Consider the following 17,738-nt stretch of genomic DNA (forward strand, 5'->3'; position numbering starts at 1 on the left):
TCATCTGTTTCAGTAAGGCTCTAGCAGAGCCTCTCAGGAGACATTCATATCAGACTCTTGTCAACAACACTTCTTGGCATCAGCAATAGTGACTGGGTTTGGTATCTGCAATGGGATGGATCCCCGGGTAGGGCAGTCCCTGGATGATGTTTTTTTCAGTTCTTGCTCCACTCTTTGTCTCTGTATTTCCTCCTGTGAGTATTTTCTTCTCCCTTCTAAGAAGGATTGAAGCATCCACACTTTAGTCTTCCTTCTTCCTTTCCAAATTGTATCCCTTTGACCTCCTTTTGCTGTCTGATTGCTCTGGCTAGGACTTTGAGTACTCTATTGAATTAAGTAGGGAGAGAGTGGGCAGCCTTGTCTAGTCCATGATTTTAGTGGGATTGCTTCAAGTTTCTCTCCATTTATTTTGGTGTTGGCTACTGATTTGCTGTGTATTGCTTTTACTATGTTTAGGTATGGGTCTTCAATTCCTTATCTTGCCAAGACTTTTATCATGAAGCATTTTGTCAAATACTTTCTCAGCATCTAATGTGATGATCATGTGATTTTTTTTCCTTGAATTTGTTTATATAGTGGATTTCATTGATGGATTTCTGTATTATTGAACCATGCTTGCATCTCTGGGATGAAGCATACTTGATCATGGTGAATGATTGTTTTGAAGTGTTCTTGGATTTGGTTTGTGAGAATTTTATTGAGTATATTTGTATCAATATTCTTGAGGGAAATGGGTCTGAAGTTTTCTTTTTTTGTAGAGTCTTTGGATGGTTTAGGTATAAGCACAATTGTGGCTTCAGAGAATGAATTGGGTAATGTTCCTTTGGTTTCCATTTTGTGGAATAGTTTGGAGAGTATCAGTATTAGGTCTTATTTGAAGGTTTGATAGAATTAATAGCTAAACGCATCTGGTCCTGGGATTTTTTTGGTTGGGAGAATTTTAATGACTGCTTCTATTTCTTTAGGGGTTATGGGACTGTTTTGATCGTTTATCTGATCTGATTTAACTTTGGTACCTGTTATCTGTCTAGAAAATTGTCCATTTCCTCCAGATTTTCCAGTTTTGTTGAATTTAGGCTTTTGTAGTGGGATCTGATAATTTTTTAAATTTCCTCAGTTCCTGTTGTTATATTTCCCTTTTCATTTCTGAACTTGTTGATTTGGGTACTGTCTCTCTCCCTTCTGGTTAGTCTGGCTAAGGATTTATCTAGCTTGTTGATTTTCTCAAAGAACTAGCTCCTGGTTTTGTTGATTATTCTATAGAATTCTTTTGTTTCTATATGGTTGATTTCAGCTCTGAATTTGATTATTTCTCACCAGCTACTCCTCTTGGGTGAATTTGCCTCTCGTTCCAGAGCTTTTGGGTGTGCTGTCATGCTGTTGTGTTTGTTCTATCCAAGGTCTTTTTGGAGGCACTCAGCGCTGTGAGTTTTTTTTTTTTTTAGCACTACCAAAATGAACTCTGAATTTTGAACATCAATGCTCCAAATGCAAGGGCACCCATATTCATAAAGGAACTTTCTAAAGCTCAAAGCATGATTGCACCACAGACAATGACAGTAGGAGACTTCAACACACTACTCTCATCAATGGGCAGATCATGGAAACAGAAAGTATATTGAGACACAGTGAAACTAACAGTAATTTTGAACCAACTGGATTTAACAGACATCTATAGAATATTTCTTCCTAAAACTAAAGAATATACCTTCTTTTTAGCACCTCATGGTTCCTTCTCAAAAATTGACCATGTAATTGGTCACAAAACAGGCCTCAATAGATACAAGGAGATTGAAATAATTCCACGCATTCTATCAGATCACTATGGACTAAGGTTGGTCTTCAATAACAACAATGAACACAGAAAGCTCACATACACATAGAAGCTGAACAATGCTCTACTCTATGATAACATGGTCAAGGAAGAAATAAAGAAATTATAGACTTTTTTAGAACTTAATGAAAATGAAGGGACAGCATCACCAAACTTATGGAATACAATGGGAGCACTTCTTATTTCATGGAAGACATTTTTTTTAATTTCTCTCTAATTTATACCTCATTACATACTAAAAATGTAGCTTCTATTTAGATGGCAGTAAATATTTTTAATCAACATTAATATTATTAAACTAGCTTTGTTACATTGTCTAAAATTAGTATTGAAATTGGATCTATAAAAAGATAAAGCATATAGTGAAAACATTAAAGTTATATTTCTCCAAAGTTTTGCTTATAAATAGCAATTTTGAAAAAGCTTTCCCACACATTTCTGACTTTAACTAGTATAGTATAATTGATTGATTGCTTTCTATTTTCTTTAAAGTGTCTATTTATATAGGGATTCGTCCTCTTTTCTCACAATGCTGAATAGAGTATATGCAATATAATTTCATAATACAAGAAGCAGGTCACCACTAGCCTTCTTAACATGTCTGTACTTTAGGATCCTTGGTGACAGTGATGAGACTTTGTGTACCATCCTGGAATCATATATTTTATTGCCAAATATCAAATGCATAGTGATAAAAACGAAAACATTTACTCTAAGATATAGTATTCAAATATTTTCAAAAATTCTAATATACTAAGACCTTATAAGATATTTTCATATACTTATCTACAGATGGAGGTTCTAATGAAGTTTATGCCTAATCACTAAAATTGTTCTTCAATTGGTAAATGGCTACATAATCTGTAGTAATAGCTATACCGTGAGATGCCATTTATTAATAAGCATGCTCTGTTTGTTTATTCAGTGATCTGTATATCTCTCCGTAGTATTATGATGTATAACAGAGGACATTCTAGATTGAAACATAGGGTATAATATCAAACATGTATGTAACATTTGCAAATAAAAATTATACAAATGTCAAACAGATTACTGACTTTCAGATTAGAAAGTTGTGATAGGACTATGGATGTAGTTATGGAAGGGCAGCATGAAGAATCTTTCTGGGAATTGAACTGTCTAGATTTGACTGTATTAATCTACAGATGATAAGATTATACACAATTATATTCATACAGAACACGTATACCACATATACAAATAAATGTAGGTAACATCAGGACACTCTGAATAAGATATTTTTGTTTTTGACAACATCAATATTACAGCTGTGATATTAGAATGTTTCTTAGTAAGATGCTATGATTAGGGAAAACAGGAGATTTTTGTGAATTGTTTCTCATAACTTTATGCATGTTTCCACTATTTCAAAATTGTTTAGAGATTGAGAAATTGTAAGATACTTCCTTATGCTATTTTTTAATTACAGAAGAGGGTGGCGGGTTGTATGAAATGAGCATGGATATTTCAAGTACTTCCACAGTTGTGGTGTGTTTAGTATAGTGAAAACTATCTGTAGGTTACTAGGTTGGATGAGCTGCTATTTCTACTGTAGCTTTTGTGTACATTCATAATATCAAAGTTCACCAAACTTAACTTAAAGGTTCCTGAAAATAAAGATAGTTACATTTCCCTTTTACAATGTTCATATTGCCTGGTTTGCAACCCAGGTCAAAAATCTTTGGATTAGTTTTCTCTGTTTATATTTTATTATCTGATATATTTCAAGGGCCTCTCTCATTTGAAAGACAGACACAATACTTACTTTCGTTTTTTATCCTCAAGTAATATGAGCGGTGATGAGATCTCACAAAAATGTTAGGAACCGCTTACACTTTGAAAGAGTTACTTGATGTCATCCACCCATATGCACAATGTTTACAGTAATTGCTTGATAGGTTTCATAAGGCAATTACCGGCAAGTTTTAAGTATAGGATGGCCTCCCCTTTTATTGTTAGATACAAACGAAAGAATCCAACTCATTTGTTATTAACCATAAAGACCACTGCTGAATATTATTAAGCATTAAAATTTGCTTTCACTAGCAAATGGTTTCTCCCTTCATTAATGAAGTCCAAGTTTTTATATTAAATAAGGTATATTTTAAGAAATGAACTACTAGATACACACTTCTGGATTTTAGCGGGATTCCCAAACTCGATGATCCCGGCCCGCAGCAGCTCACTACTCCCAAACCCCATGGGAGAGACAGCTCACCGCATGGACAGGTGGGCACTCCTGAGACTGCAGAGCGGAAGAGACCACCAACACTGCCCACACCTGCCCACAGCCCTGGCCCAAGAGGAAACTGTATATGGCCTCTGGGTTCCTGGAGATAAGGGCACAGCAGCAGCAGGTCCCCTGCGTCTGAGACACCGCCAGAACCTGAAGGGACCGACCAGAAAAACAGTTCTCTGCACCCAAATCCCATGGGAGGGAGAGCTAAACCTGCCTGGGAAAACAGAAGAGACTACACTCTGCCCACATTACTGATTCCAGAGGAAAACACCAAACGCCATCTGGAACCCTGGTGCCCAGAAGCTCCCGGAAAGGGCGGCGCAAATCTTCCTGGTTGCTGCCACCGCTGAGAGCTCATAAGCAACACCCCACGAGCAAACGGAAAAATTACCCACCCGAAAGCAGAACACTCTGTTCCCATAACTGGCTGAAAGAAAACAGGAAAACAGGTATACAGCACTCCTGACACACAGGCTTATAGGACAGTCTAGCCACTGTCAGAAATAGCAGAACAAAGTAACACTAGAGATAATCTGATGGCAAGAGGCAAGCGCAGGAACCCAAGCAACAGAAACCAAGACTACATGGCATCATCGGAGCCCAGTTCTCCCACCAAAGCAAACACTGAATATCCAAACACACCAGAAAAGCAAGATCTAGTTTCAAAATCATATTTGATCATGATGCTGGAGGACTTCAAGAAAGACATGAAGAACTCCCTTAGAGAAACACAGCAAAACATAAATAAACAAGTAGAAGACTACAGAGAGGAATCACAAAAATCCCTGAAAGAATTCCAGGAAAACACAATCAAACAATTGAAGGAATTAAAAATGGAAATAGAAGCAATCAAGAAAGAACACATGGAAACAACCCTGGATATAGAAAACCAAAGGAAGAGACAAGGAGCCGTAGATACAAGCTTCACCAACAGAATACAAGAGATAGAAGAGAGAATCTCAGGAGCAGAAGATTCCATAGAAATCATCGACTCAACTGTCAAAGATAATGTAAAGCGGAAAAAGCTACTGCTCCAAAACATACAGGAAATCCAGGACTCAATGAGAAGATCAAACCTAAGGATAATAGGTATAGAAGAGAGTGAAGACTGCCAGCTCAAAGGACCAGTAAATATCTTCAACAAAATCATAGAAGAAAACTTCCCTAATCTAAAAAAAGAGATACCCATAGGCATACAAGAAGCCTACAGAACTCCAAATAGATTGGACCAGAAAAGAAACACCTCCCGTCACATAATAGTCAAAATACCAAACGCACAAAATAAAGAAAGAATATTAAAAGCAGTAAGGGAAAAAGGTCAAGTAACATATAAAGGCAGACCTATCAGAATCACACCAGACTTCTCGCCAGAAACTATGAAGGCCAGAAGATCCTGGACTGATGTCATACAGACCCTAAGAGAACACAAATGCCAGCCCAGTTTACTGTATCCAGCAAAACTCTCAATTAACATAGATGGAGAAACCAAGATATTCCATGACAAAACCAAATTTACACAATATCTTTCTACAAATCCAGCACTACAAAGGATAATAAATGGTAAAGCCCAACATAAGGAGGCAAGCTATACCCTAGAAGAAGCAAGAAACTAATCGTCTTGGCAACAAAACAAAGATAATGAAAGCACACAAACATAACCTTACATCCAAATATGAATATAACAGGAAGCAATAACCACTATTCCTTAATATCTCTCAACATCAATGGCCTCAACTCCCCAATAAAAAGACATAGATTAACAAACTGGATATGCAACGAGGACCCTGCATTCTGCTGCCTACAGGAAACACACCTCAGAGACAAAGACAGACATTACCTCAGAGTGAAAGGCTGGAAAACAATTTTCCAAGCAAATGGTCAGAAGAAGCAAGCTGGAGTATCCATTCTAATATCAAATAAAATCAATTTTCAATTAAAAGTCATCAAAAAAGATAAAGAAGGACACTTCATATTCATCAAGGGAAAAATCCACCAAGATGAACTCTCAATCCTAAATATCTATGCCCCAAATACAAGGGCACCTACATACGTAAAAGAAACCTTACTAAAGCTCAAAACACACATTGCACCTCACACAATAATAGTGGGAGATTTCAACACCCCACTCTCATCAATGGACAGATCATGGAAACAGAAATTAAACAGAGACGTAGACAGACTAAGAGAAGTCATGAACCAAATGGACTTAACAGATATTTATAGAATATTCTATCCTAAAGCAAAAGGATATACCTTCTTCTCAGCTCCTCATGGTACTTTCTCCAAAATTGACCATATAATTGGTCAAAAAACGGGCCTCAACAGGTACAGAAAGATAGAAATAATCCCATGTGTGCTATCGTACCACCACGGCCTAAAACTTGTCTTCAATAACAAACAAGGAAGAATGCCCACATATACTTTGAAATTGAACAATGCTCTACTCAATGATAACCTGGTCAAGGAAGAAATAAAGAAAGAAATTAAAAACTTTTTAGAATTTAATGAAAATGAAGGTACAACATACCCAAACTTATGGGACACAATGAAAGCTGTGCTAAGAGGAAAACTCGTAGCGCTGAGTGCCTACAGAAGGAAACAGGAAAGAGCATATGTCAGCAGCTTGACAGCACACCTAAAAGCTCTAGAACCAAAAGAAGCAAATACACCCAGGAGGAGTAGAAGGCAGGAAATAATCAAACTCAGAGCTGAAATCAACCAAGTAGAAACAAAAAGGACCATAGAAAGAATCAACAGAACCAAAAGTTGGTTCTTTGAGAAAATCAACAAGATAGATAAACCCTTAGCCAGACTAACGAGAGGACACAGAGAGTGCGTCCAAATTAAAAAAATCAGAAATGAAAAGGGAGACATAACAACAGATTCAGAGGAAATTCAAAAAATCATCAGATCTTACTATAAAAACCTATATTCAACAAAACTTGAAAATCTTCAGGAAATGGACAATTTCCTAGACAGATACCAGGTACCGAAGTTAAATCAGGAACAGATAAACTAGTTAAACAACCCCATAACTCCTAAGGAAATAGAAGCAGTCATTAAAGGTCTCCCAACCAAAAGATCCCAGGTCCAGACGGGTTTAGTGCAGAATTCTACCAAACCTTCAGAGAAGACCTCATACCAATATTATCCAAACTATTCCACAAAATTGAAACAGATGGAGCCCTACCGAATTCCTTCTACGAAGCCACAATTACTCTTATACCTAAACCACACAAAGACACAACAAAGAAGGAGAACTTCAGACCAATTTCCCTTATGAATATCGACGCAAAAATACTCAATAAAATTCTGGCAAACCGAATTCAAGAGCACATCAAAACAATCATCCACCATGATCAAGTAGGCTTCATCCCAGGCATGCAGGGATGGTTTACTATACGGAAAACCATCAACGTGATCCATTATATAAACAAACTGAAAGAACAAAAACACATGATCATTTCATTAGACGCTGAGAAAGCAGTTGACAAAATTCAACACCCCTTCATGATAAAAGTCCTGGAAAGAATATGAATTCAAGGCCCATACCTGAACATAGTAAAAGCCATATACAGCAAACCAGTTGCTAACATTAAACTAAATGGAGAGAAACTCGAAGCAATCCCACTAAAATCAGGGACTAGACACGGCTGCCCACTCTCTCCCTACTTATTCAGTATAGTTCTTGAAGTTCTAGCCAGAGCAATCAGACAACAAAAGGATGTCAAGGGGATACAGATCGGAAAAGAAGAAGTCAAAATATCACTGTTTGCAGATGATATGATAGTATATTTAAGTGATCCCAAAAGTTCCACCAGAGAACTACTAAAGCTGATAAACAACTTCAGCAAAGTGGCTGGGTATAAAATTAACTCAAATAAATCAGTAGCCTTCCTCTACACAAAAGAGAAACAAGCCGAGAAAGAAATTAGGGAAAGGACACCCTTCATAATAGACCCAAATAATATAAAGTATCTCGGTGTGACTTTAACCAAGCAAGTAAAAGAGCTGTACAATAAGAACTTCAAGACACTGAAGAAGGAAATTGAAGAAGACCTCAGAAGATGGAAAGATCTCCCATGTTCATGGATTGGCAGGATTAATATAGTAAAAATGGCCATTTTACCAAAAGCGATCTACAGATTCAATGCAATCCCCATCAAAATACCAATCCAATTCTTCAAAGAGTTAGACAGAACAATTTGCAAATTCATCTGGAATAACAAAAAACCCAGGATAGCTAAAACTATCCTCAACAATAAAAGGACTTCAGGGGGAATCACTATCCCCGAACTCAAGCAGTATTACAGAGCAATAGTGATAAAAACTGCATGGTATTGGTACAGAGACAGACAGATATACAAATGGAATAGAATTGAAGACCCAGAAATGAACCCACACACCTATGGTCACTTGATTTTTGACAAATGAGCCAAAACCATCCAATGGAAAAAAGATAGCATTTTCAGCAAATGGTGCTGGTTCAACTGGAGGGCAACATGTAGAAGAAGGCAGATCGATCCATCCTTATCACCCTGTACAAAGCTTAAGTCCAAGTGGATCAAGGACCTCCACATCAAACCAGGCACACTCAAACTAATAGAAGAAAACCTAGGGAAGCATCTGGAACACATGGGCACTGGAAAAAATTTCCTGAACAAAACACCAATGGCTTATGCTCTAAGATCAAGAATCGACAAATGGGATCTCATAAAACTGCAAAGCCTCTGTAAGGCAAAGGACACTGTGGTTAGGACAAAACGGCCTCGGACAGATTGGGAAAAGATCTTTACCAATCCTACAACAGATAGAGGCCTTATATCCAAAATATACAAAGAACTCAAGAAGTTAGACCGCAGGGAAACAAATAACCCTATTAAAAATGGGGTTCAGAGCTAAACAAAGAATTCACAGCTGAGGAATGCCGAATGGCTGAGAAACACCTAAAGAAATGTTCAACATCTTTAGTCATAAGGGAAATGCAAATCAAAACAACCCTGAGATTTCACCTCACACCAGTGAGAATGGCTAAGATCAAAAACTCAGGTGACAGCAGATGCTGGCGAGGATGTGGAGAAAGAGGAACACTCCTCCATTGTTGGTGGGATTGCAGACTGGTAAAACCATTCTGGAAATCAGTCTGGAGGTTCCTCAGAAAATTGGACATTGAACTGCCTGACGATCCAGCTATACCTCTCTTGGGCATATACCCAAAAGATGCCTCAACATATAAAAGCGACACGTGCTCCACTATGTTCATCGCAGCCTTATTTATAATTGCCAGAAACTTGAAAGAACCCAGATGCCCTTCAACAGAGGAATGGATACAGAAAATGTGGTACATCTACACAATGGAATATTACTCAGCTATCAAAAACAACGAGTTTATGAAATTCGTAGGCAAATGGTTGGAACTGGAAAATATCATCCTGAGTGAGCTAACCCAATCACAGAAAGACATACATGGTATGCACTCATTGATAAGTGGCTATTAGCCCAAATGCTTGAATTACCCTAGATCCCTAGAACAAATGAAACTCAAGACGGATGATCAAAATGTGAATGCTTCACTCCTTCTTTAAATGAGGAAAAAGAATACCCTTGGCAGGGAAGGGAGAGGCAAAGATTAAAACAGAGACTTAAGGAACACCCATTCAGAGCCTGCCCCACATGTGGCCCACACATATACAGCCACCCAATTAGACAAGTTGGATGAAGCAAAGAAGTGCAGACCGACAGGAGCCGGATGTAGATCGCTCCTGAGAGACACAGCCAGAATACAGCAAATACAGAGGCGAATGCCAGCAGCAAACCACTGAACTGAGAATAGGCCCCCCGTTGAAGGAATCAGAGAAAGAACTGGAAGAGCTTGAAGGGGCTCGAGACCCCAAAAGTACAACAATGTCAAGCAATCAGAGCTTCCAGGGACTAAGCCACTACCTAAAGACTATACATGGACTGACCCTGGACTCTGACCCCATAGGTAGCAATGAATATCCTAGTAAGAGCACCAGTGGAAGGGGAAGCCCTGGGTCCTGCTAAGACTGAACCCCCAGTGAACTAGACTATGGGGGGAGGGCGGCAATGGGGGGAGGGTTGGGAGGGGAACACCCGTAAGGAAGGGGAGGGGGGAGGGGGATATTTGCCCGGAAACCGGGAATGGGAATAACACTTGAAATGTCTATAAGAAATACTCAAGTTAATAAAAAAAAAAAAAGAAAAAAAAAGAAAAAAAAGAAAAAAAAAAGAAAAAAAAAGAAAAATATGCGAAATGAAATGATGGACCCCAAAAACAGTTAACTCATTAAAGTACAAAACAACTCATCAAGTAAATCAAAACTTGATAAACTCAGAATGGCAAATACCACATTTCCCTATCTCAAATATACAATGTATTTTTTTAAGACATGAAAGTAAGAGAACAATTTGAAAGAAGCGACTGAGCAAGGTAAAGGCAAGAGAGGGTAATAGAGAGAGACTATATGACAAAACATATTATATGGAGAAAATAAAAGACAAAAAATATGTAAAAAAAAAGAAAGAATATTAAAAGCAGTAAGGGAAAAAGGTCAAGTAATATATAAAGGCAGACCTATCAGAATCACACCAGACTTTTCCCCAGAGACTATGAAACCAGAAGATCCTGGACAGATGTCATGCAGACCCTAAGAGAAACCAAATGCCAGCCCAGGTTACTGTATCCTGCAAAACTCTCAATTAACATAGATGGAGAAACCAAGATATTGCATGACAAAACCAAATTTACACAATATCTTTCTACAAATCCAGCACTACAAAGGATAAGAAATGGTAAAGCCCAACATAAGGAGGCAAGCTACATCCTAGAAGAAGCAAGAAACTAATCGTCTTGGCAACAAAACAAAGAGAAGAAAAGCACACAAACATAATCTCACATACAAATATGAATATAACAGGAAGCAATAATCACTATTCCTTAGTATCTCTCAACATCAATGGTCTCAACTCCCCAATAAAAAGACATAGATTAATAAACTGGATATGCAATGAGGACCCTGCATTCTGCTGCCTACAGGAAACACACCTCAGAGACAAAGACAGACACTACCTCAGAGTGAAAGGCTGGAAAACAAGTTTCCAAGCAAATGGTCGGAAGAAGCACGCGGGAGTAGCCATTCTAATATCAAATAAAATCAATTTTCAACTAAAAGTCTTCAAAAAAGACAAGGAAGGGCCAGTACTGCATTGCAATGGACAGTAATTGGTATCTGTACATACTACAGCTGAAAGATCTATGTGCAATCCAGTATTATGTTGACAACTAAGAACTCTGTACCCTTTTATCAAATTAAAAGTAAATCTGTTTTACATTGAAAAATGAAAGAAAAAATTTGTTTCAAGTCCCTAAACTCAGAAGCGAATATCTCTGCTGCATACTTAGAATGTTCCCGTTAGAACATTGCTTTTCTAGTTTTGATATGAAATTTTAGTTTAGAGCAGTGGAGGGTGTGGCCTAATTCCCTTTCAGTTCTCTGTTAGTGTCTTAAAATAATTCAAGCATAGCCTTACAAGTTTCTACATTCTAGTGAATTTTAAATTAAGGAATGGCTTTAAATTTGGAAGACATTTTATTCACGTAGCTTTGGAATTGCGTGGTGTACTCTAACTGCTAACTTGGTCTGCGTTATTTTTTAAAGATCAAATGGGCACAGTGGTAATTTTCATTAATCTCATACAGAGCAGGTAATTAAAATTTCAATTATTACCCATCCATTATCTAATTGTTTCCTTTGTTCAGTATCAGAACATGATGTTAATAATAAGCCATTCGTGTATTACAGACCTACTAAGTACAGTGAGATTTAGTTTAATCTATTGCTCTGTTTTGTTTCAGGGTTATTTCTTTAATATTATGTTGTGCTATATTGATTATGCTGAAGATACTCAGACTAACCGTTTTTAAATAGAGATTTCAGAGTTAAATACCTGTAGCTTCAGTTCTTTATTCAATACTGGGAAAGTAGCGTAGAAAGAATAAATCAATTATCTGAAGTTCACAATATTTATGTTAGTCCTGAAATCTCAGTAATTGTTATGCTCAGTTTTCTATTCCCTGGACTCTTGTTCTTTTAAATGTGTAGTCCTTGCTGTCCTAGAACTCACTATGCAAAACAGTCTGACCTTGAACTCAGAGATCCAACTGCCTCTGCTTCTTAAGTGCTGGGATAAAATGTGTACCACAATGTTCTGTTGGATTCTTTATTTCTGTAATGAAACTATTAAAATAATTTATCTTCAAAAATCATTCTATCTTTAACATGGTATCATGTTTTTATAATGTCAACCATTAACTTATGTTTAAACTTCAAATATTGTGAAAAATATAATTGTATAAACTTTATCTATTCTTTTATATGCTAGCTTGTTTCCATTTCTTGTAAGATCTGGGTATCCAGATAATTTAAATTTCTTTCTAAAGTTGATCATGGTGACTTTATGCCTAAAATTTTAACCATTTGGGGACCTTCCATGGAAGGATTGTCAGAAGTTTAAGGCCATCCTGGGCTACACAGTGATTTCAAAGTAAGCCTATGTTACAGAGTGAACCCTGCTCTCAAAAAAGTAAAACTAAAGAAAAAGACAACAACAAAAAATGAAGACATATTTAAAGAATATGAGTTAGTAGATGCACAGAAGTTTGATCTTTATCACAGTGTTCCTGGTCTAAGAGTCAATAAACAGCATCTCAGCCATGACCTTAGGTGTCCATTAAAACAATTCTATTTAAGTTTAGTTAGCAAATGGAGCTAACATTTTTGCATCTATGGTATATATATATATATATATATATATATATATACATACATATATATATATATGTATATATTTACTTATGCAGTGTCTTAATAGGAGATATTTATTACCCATATTCCATGCATGAGAGAAATGTTTTATAAAGAATGGTTTATATAAAACGTTGTATTATGCACAGTACAATATACCATTCAGTTCTTTGAAGAGTTGTGGGACTTTGGATAAAACATGGAGGTAGAGTGTTTCCTTACTGAGATTAAGGCACCTCTTCTTATTCCCAGTTTTAAAAAAGGTGGGGTGCTCCTAGCACTTATCACAGGTAAAATATTGATATACTTTTAATTTTTGTGATGAAAAATTGTTTTTTAATGGTTAGATCTCAACATTGCTTCGGTGAGGAGACTTCATGTGTTTGCAAATGCCATAATGCTATTTATACAGTATATGTTTTCTTTTAATTTCAAGATTTAAAGAAAAAAAGTTTTGTCGGTCTAAAGTGGTATCTTCTGTTTCTTTTTTAGGGTGGCCTGAAAAACAACAAACATGAGTTCACCCTTTCTTCACAAGAGTATGTTCATGAATTGCGATCGGGCATCTCAGATGAGAAACTCCTCAATTGCCTGGAATCTCTTAGAGTGTCCTTAACCAGCAATCCTGTCAGGTAGTTGGTTCTTATCATTTTGGTAGGATTTATACCTTTTGCATTCTACATGGATATTTTTAAGTGTAATCAGATATATTACTTTAACCTCAAGTTTTTTTCTGTTTAGAAGTACAGGATTACATAACAGAAGAACAGTGTCTGATTTTCAGGTTCCAAATAGTTAAAACTATGTTTTAGGTATTCTCATCTTTAATAATGTATGATTTAAAAACATAGATAATTGTGGAATATTTGTTTCCATTTTGATTATGTAAAATAATTCCTGAAGTAAAATATTGACATTTGCATGTTCATCTATTTGTGTACCCAGGTAATTTTATTATTTAATCTGTAAAGCATATTAATTATATTAGCTTAAAATTTTCTTATATATAATTATGTACATAATTTCACTTGTTAAAGTTTTACATAGACTACATGCATTTTTTTTTAAAATTTGAAATAGCACAAACTACCAATAAAAAGTGAAATAAAAATTATTAACAAACTCCTTAGTATTTTATGCATAATTAAGAAACAGTTCGTTGAGAGCGGGACTCCCGTTGAAGGATTCAGAGAAAGGACTGGAAGATCTTGAAGGGGCTCGAGACCCCATATGTACAACAATGTCAAGCAACCAGAGCTTCCAGGGACTAAGCCACTACCTAAAGACTATACATGGACTGACCCTGGACTCTGACCTCATAGGTAGCAATGAATATCCTAGTAAGAGCACCAGTGGAAGGGAAAGCCCTGGGTCCTGCTAAGACTGAACCCCCAGTGAACTAGACTGTTGGGGGGAGGGTGGCAATGGGGGGAGGGTGGGGAAGGGAACACCTATAAAGAAGGGGAGGGGGAGGGATTAGGGGGATGTTTGCCTGGAAACCGGGAAAGGGAATAACAATCGAAATGTAAATAAGAAATACTCAAGTTAATAATGATAAAAAAAAGAAAAGAAAAAGAAACAGTTCCTTGGTAGCAATGGATGAGCAAATAATTTTTCCTTTATTCACAATAAGAGGCCTTAAAATTACTAATACCTCAAATAATATTTTATAAAGAAAAATAGATTTTAGTGTAATATTATAATATTCCTGGATCTACATTATGAATTATCACTGACTTGAGTTCAGAATTTACTAAAATGTGGCTATATAAAGAGGCTTTTTCATTTTATTTATGTGTCTTTTATGCTCAGTTCCAGTTCCTAAAGCATTGAAAGTAAGTTACATATGAACCATTTAACTGGGATTAGGTACAGACTCCAATATACAGCTTATTTATATTCATACTGTACTTGGCAAAGTTGGAAAAGTGTAATTTTATAGCACAGAGTTACGATGCGGCTTTCCTTGGGTTGTGAGAACCTTTCATTGGCTGCTTTGCTTTCTTGCCATTTCTACAATAGTGTGCACTAATGGTTGTAAAGGTTCTCATTCAAAGGTTTTGAGATTTTAGTGGTTTTTATTTCTTACAGTCTCCTTTGGTAGACCTGACTACCCTGGAACTCACAATATCCCTGAGGCTGTCCTTGAATGTCTGCTAATCTTCCTGACCTGGCCTGATCAGTGTTAAGCCACCATATCCAGCATGAATAAGCCTTATCTGACAATGGAAATCAGAGTATACTCTCACCCCACTGGCACCTAACTCCATATCAGTTGTAGTGCCCTTCCGTATTAAAATACTTAGTTACAAACATTCTATTAAGCAGTTGATGAAATGAATATATTCTGTGTATATTATGTATACTGTATTTTCATCTGTGAGAGGGTGGGTCTATGAGTTTGCCTGAAGTTCTAAATTGGCCTTGGCAATGGTGCGTGAAACTCATTAAACCAAGCCATTAAAACCAAAACAAAAGTCCCACGAGTGCCACTACTTGGTATTATAGATCAGTGGTTCAGAGCACTTGCTGTTCTTCCAGAGGACACCTGTTTGGTTCCTAGCACCAATGTTGACAGCTCCCAACCACCAGTAACTCTATCTTCAAGGGATCCAACTACCGATTTTGACCTCTGGGAACACACACACACACACACACACACACACACACACACACACACACACACACTAGCCACCCCCATTCAATAATGGAGAGACTAGTACATATTTTTCCTAGTCTAAATGCATCTTTATAACGATGTAAGATCGCATTTTACATATGGAAAATGTTTCATTTTTTAAGACTATTATTTTTATTTAAATTTTTTGAGGCAAGGTCTCTCTGTGAAGCTTAGCCCAGACTATCATGGAACTGTATAAACCAAGTGGGCTTCAAACTCTCAAAGGTCTTCCAGCCTCAACTCTTGTGAGTGTCTGCGTTACAGTTGCTGGGCAGTTGGCATGGTTCACAGTTTTACAATTCTGCATAGCAACAAAAGGCGTGTGAAAGGGGGCTTTGTGATCTCATGAGAGACTGGGAGATTAAGGGTAGCAACTGCCCTTCCTGGTAGCTGATTGGCTCCATAGCAAGTGTGAAGTTGGTTGTGAGGCTGGGCACGGGCATTCTACAGTAGCCATCAGTGTTGTCTAGATCTGCATTGTCTAGCAGGTTAGTCAGTGATCTTCTATGAAGAAGTCACGCCAGGAGACAACAGGCTTAGCCACATATTGTATGAAGAAGTGAACCTGTTGAGCAATCAAACCTCACCAAGTCCTGGAGAAATGATGAGTAATGGTGGGTTTGGGAGCAAAGACATTTTCTTTGATGGGGCTAGTGGAAGCCATGAAGCAAGCCAGAGCTCAGGTGTTGGGGTTTCCTCTGACTGGAATATGGAGGCCCAACACATAAAACATTGTGCCGTGCTTATAAGCTAGTTGCTAAGTACCATTGAAGTTGACAGTGTTTTCAAGATTAGAGGGTTTTCAGTTCACAAGGTCTCCTCCGTCATGGGAATGATCATGGAGGACAAAAAATATTTGTAGTAAATTGTGTACAAATCCATTGCCATGACCTTAAAGGCCATTGAGGACAGGCAGGCTTTGGCTAAAAGGCGATCCAAGGAGCACCTGATTCCTCTGCCTATTGGAGTGTATGTCAAAGTGCTTGGCATCCTCCAGGCCTCAATGGGAAACAGAAGGCTCAAGATCTTGAGCATCTTTGTACTGGAAGACATGAAGGAGCTGTCCACACACCACCTGGAAATTGCCAATGCCCATTCCATGCTGGATCAAAGCCCTGCAGGCACAGCCACAGAAATCCAGTCCATGGTCCAGGCCGAAGTTTGAGTAGCAGCTGCCAAGGTTTCCAGGGTGTCTGGTCTTAACTTCATCCATGGGGAGGTTCTGCATCTGACTCAAGAGTGCCCTCACCAGGAAGGGAAGGCTATCAGCAAGCTGGGAACAAAGCCCCTTGGAATTACAGATGATGCCATCATGCAAGCTATCGAGTACCTGAATATGAAGTGCCATCTATCCCACCTTAGATTGCCAGCACCTTCAAGTTGCTGACTGAAACAAAAGAACTGTCTTTGTGGTTTCTAAAGATGCTTCTCTTTTGCTGTTTTCATTTTTTGGATTTACCATCTATTTCAAACAAAAAAGAAAAAGGAAAATAGTAAAGAACAAAAAACAAAACAAGATAGGCCCCTTTTTGTGAGAACACCATAGCATCAATAATAGTGTCAGGCCTTGGGCTTCTCCTTGAGCTGGATCCTCCAAAAAACCCAACAAGCAGCTGAAAGAGTCAGATGCAGATATCTACACCCGACCAATGGACAGAAGCTGCTGACCTCTGTGGTTGAGATAGAGAAAAGCTGGAAGAAGCTGAGGAGGAGGGTGACCCCATAGGAGAAGACCAGCAGTCTCAACTAACCTGGACCCCCAAGATCTCTCAGACACTGAGCCATCAACCCGGCAGCATACACCAGCTGATATGAGGCCCCCAACACATACACAGCAGAGGACTCCTGGATCTGGGTTCAGTCAGAGAAGATACACCTAACCCTCAAGAGACTTGAGGCCCCAGGGCGTGGGGGGGTCTAGTGGGGTGGGGGTGGGGGTGAGAACATCATAGAGCAAGAGGGGGTGGAGGTATGGGATGTGGAAGAGTCAGAGGGTGGACTTGGAGGGGATAAAGTCTGGACAGTAAAAAATAAAAGAAATAAAAAGCTTCAAAACAAAACAAAACAAAGCTGAACACAATTCTGAGATGATATCTGTTAGCAGCATGCTATTTCTACCTCCATTGAACTTGTCTGTTT

At 37.9% G+C, this 17,738-nt stretch overlaps 1 protein-coding gene and 1 pseudogene across 4 annotated transcripts in view; both read left to right on the forward strand.

Annotated features, from left to right (window-relative positions):
- The window catches only part of Diaph2 (diaphanous-related formin 2), an 839,122-nt gene that overhangs the window by 166,693 nt on the left and 654,691 nt on the right, over positions 1-17,738 (forward strand). For all 4 annotated transcript variants that reach the window (NM_001427378.1, XM_087599848.1, XM_087599849.1 and 1 more), the window contains 1 exon segment: positions 13,412-13,551. In NM_001427378.1, the coding sequence (NP_001414307.1) occupies positions 13,412-13,551 (140 nt within the window).
- Positions 15,661-17,072, forward strand: Rpa4l-ps1 (replication protein A4 like, pseudogene 1; annotated as a pseudogene).

Source organism: Rattus norvegicus, chromosome X, assembly GCF_021556685.1.
Source record: "Rattus norvegicus strain SHRSP/BbbUtx chromosome X, alternate assembly SHRSP_T2T, whole genome shotgun sequence".
In the NCBI taxonomy this organism is placed as follows: Eukaryota; Metazoa; Chordata; class Mammalia; order Rodentia; family Muridae; genus Rattus; species Rattus norvegicus.